Source organism: Palaemon carinicauda, chromosome 29, assembly GCF_036898095.1.
Source record: "Palaemon carinicauda isolate YSFRI2023 chromosome 29, ASM3689809v2, whole genome shotgun sequence".
NCBI classification, from domain to species: Eukaryota; Metazoa; Arthropoda; class Malacostraca; order Decapoda; family Palaemonidae; genus Palaemon; species Palaemon carinicauda.
Genome location: NC_090753.1, coordinates 33,274,141 through 33,277,199, shown reverse-complemented (window position 1 = coordinate 33,277,199; position 3,059 = coordinate 33,274,141). Strand labels below are relative to the sequence as shown.

Here is a 3,059-nt window from a genome sequence, read left to right as displayed (position 1 = left end):
GAACGTGTCGTGAACGATGCGCGAACTACGCGTGCCAATTCGTGCCATCGCGTGAACGTCGCGTGAACGTCGCGTGAACGATGCGCGAACTGGAGTGAACTGGTCGTGAACAGTGCGCGAAAAACACCAGTGCGTGCCAAAAAGTGGCACGCACTAGCGCGCATCAATGCGTGCCAGTGCGTGGCAAAAATGCGCGCAAGTGTCAGGGGGGCTTAAGTCTTTGGTATGACATATCTCTTTCGCTATCTACTCAAAAACACCCATATGCGATTAGTTTTATCATTGGTGGTTTATGAATTTTCACATGTGATAATAGCTTGGAATATTTTTTTTTTTTATGGAATGACAGCTAAAAATATACCTCTTGGATCTCTAGGGACCCCACTGGGCTTCCGTGTCTCTAATTTATCTATATTTTATTTTGTGAAAATTCTAAAGAAATAAGTGAGTTTACAAGACTTGGGCCCTCGGCCTAATCGATATTTCAAATAATTTTTCAATAATTTTCAACAATATTTTGGAAGTAATTTAATGGTGCTTCTTCACTATGTATCTAGTTGCTAATGCCATAATAATCTTTAACATAAATTATTGGTGTTTCTCCTTGGTGCTCATTGTACTAGTAACTAAGGAAAAAGAAGCTGCTACTTATGCAGAAGAATGGAAGGTAGTAGATTGCGTTGAATTGATGGCATGGGTAGTTTTTCATCTTCAATCTGAAGTGGTCAAGGAGGCATTCAAACCTGTTGCTAGAGTATTCAGTACTAAGACATGGCCACAAATTTATCGTGCTTCTGTGAGTTGTGACAGGTTCAAACAAATAAAGATGTGCATAAGATTTGACGAAATATCAACACATGCTGTGAGAAATAATGGTGAACAAGGGAAATTGGCACCTATATATGAAGTCTGGCATGAGTTTATTGAAGCTTGTGAGGTAAACTATAAAACTGGAACTCGTGTTACTCCTGATGAATCTCTAGTATCATTCCGAGGAAGATATTCCTTCAATGTATATTTGCCATCAAAACCAAATAAATATGGGATTAAAATCTGGTGCATGATAGATGCTAAAAATGCTTATCTCCAAAATGCACAAATATATTCAGGAAAGGGTCCTGGTGGTCAGGGACGGCAACCAGCTAGTAAGGTTGCTCCGGATCTCATCACAACTATTGCTAATTCAGGAAGAAATGTTACATCAGACAACTTTACAGATTTTAAACTTAATCTAGAACTAGTGAGGAAGATTATTAACCTATTGGGAACTCTTAGGGAAAATAAATGGCAAATACCCCTATCATTTCCAGCATCGGGGATCGCAAAGTGCATTCAACGAAGTTTGGCTTCAACAAATATCACCATTATTTATATCAAGCTATGTCCGGAAGATCAATAAGGCAGTAATTTTACTGAGCAGGATGCATCATAACAATAAGATACAAGAAGATGAACCTTCCAACCTCGATATGATTTTGGACTATAATGCAACAAAAGGTTAGGTTGATACCTAAGACCTCTTTTTCAAGAACTATACATGTAAAAAAATCCCCAATAAATAGCCTTTGGCCTTTTTTTTAGTAGATGATTGATGTTGTAGGATAAAATGCTGCTGTATGTTTTATAGAAAAAAAATCTAATGTCTATAATTGAAACCAAAAGCAATGGAATTTTGTCTCTAACTTAGCTGAACAGCTTTGGAAGCCATAGATCCAGCGGTGTTTCAGAGATTTACGAGCTATTTTTCCAAGGCATAGAATTCAATGGATGGAAGCCCTCATGATTATGGAAGACACAGCACTACCCTCAATAACTCAGCTCTAAGAAACCAAGAAAGAGGTTGCTCCAAGTGTCCGAGGAGTCTGGACAAAAAAAAAAAATAATAATAATAATAATAATAATAATAATAATAATAAATGAATAAATAAATAAATAAAAATCGTGCACATCATGTGGTGACCCAGTGTTTGTTGCACCTTCTAACTTTAGATGTTGAGATTACATATCAGGTTTGCTTCATGTGTAAGTCGCATTGTGTCAAAACGAACCAGAAAACGGTAACCTATATATCCTTTTTGGTCATTAATTACTAATTTTTTCATATTTCATTGAGAATAATTGTAATTTTCTTAAGTAAAGCATTTGTTCACTGTTTTTTTTTCTTACACACAAATGGAATTTATTTTACAATATATACAAAAACGATTTTGGGTTTCATAGGCCATGGGGCATAAGCTGTATCTTGTCACTTCGTGGCCACTTTCATGGGGCAACTTCATTACATTTTTTTATCATAGAGAAAGTCATTCTCAGGCATTATGCAACAAGTTCCCAAAAATATAGTTGCTCCTAAAATTTTAATTAGCCATTTTAATCATACAAATTATTTGTAGTTAAGTTGGAGGCTAATAGGTGGCCATACTATAGTTCTGTAGTTCCTATTTTTGACAGTAGATGGCTAACAGCAAATTAACCAATCAAATCGCTTAGATTTCCAACATGGCAGCCCCCAGGACTTGCTGTATTCACTGCCTGTTGGAGGAAGAAAGTGATGTTTTACCCATTTCTGATCAATGTATGTCAAAAATCAAGGAGTGTAATAGAAAGTGGAAACATTTAGATGGTATTCAACGTGAGGTAGCAGAGAAACTGTCTGAAACTTTTGTAAAAACTTTAGATTTAGACCACCTTGGGTACCATGCAGAATGTTACTGAAGGTTTACAGACAAACAAAGGATCGAAAGGGCCATTGTCCGCTGTTCTAAACGTAAAGGCACTAATCCAGATGATCTTCTTGGAACACCACCTCGATAAAGTGCCCGGCTAAGCCTAATTAGTGGGTCATCATCGCAAACATGCTCTGCAGATCATCAGCAGCCAACTCTGCCATCCACTAGTCAAGCTAGTCGAAAAAAACCCTATGTGCTTCCCGAGCAGTGTATCATTTGTAAAAGGGAGCAGTATATAAAAGACCCTCACACTCGTACTCGAAAAAAGGAACGGTTGTCCAATTGCGAATATGAATCAGGTAAAGTTTCTTTTAGTACTGTTTATATTTT

At 37.1% G+C, this 3,059-nt stretch overlaps 1 protein-coding gene across 1 annotated transcript; it reads left to right on the top strand.

Annotated features, from left to right (window-relative positions):
- Positions 1–826: 826 nt before the first annotated feature.
- LOC137622494 (piggyBac transposable element-derived protein 4-like) lies at positions 827–1,399 on the top strand. The gene has a single exon (XM_068353099.1). The coding sequence runs from the start codon at positions 827–829 to the stop codon at positions 1,397–1,399; it is 573 nt and encodes a 190-aa protein (XP_068209200.1).
- Positions 1,400–3,059: the final 1,660 nt, after the last annotated feature.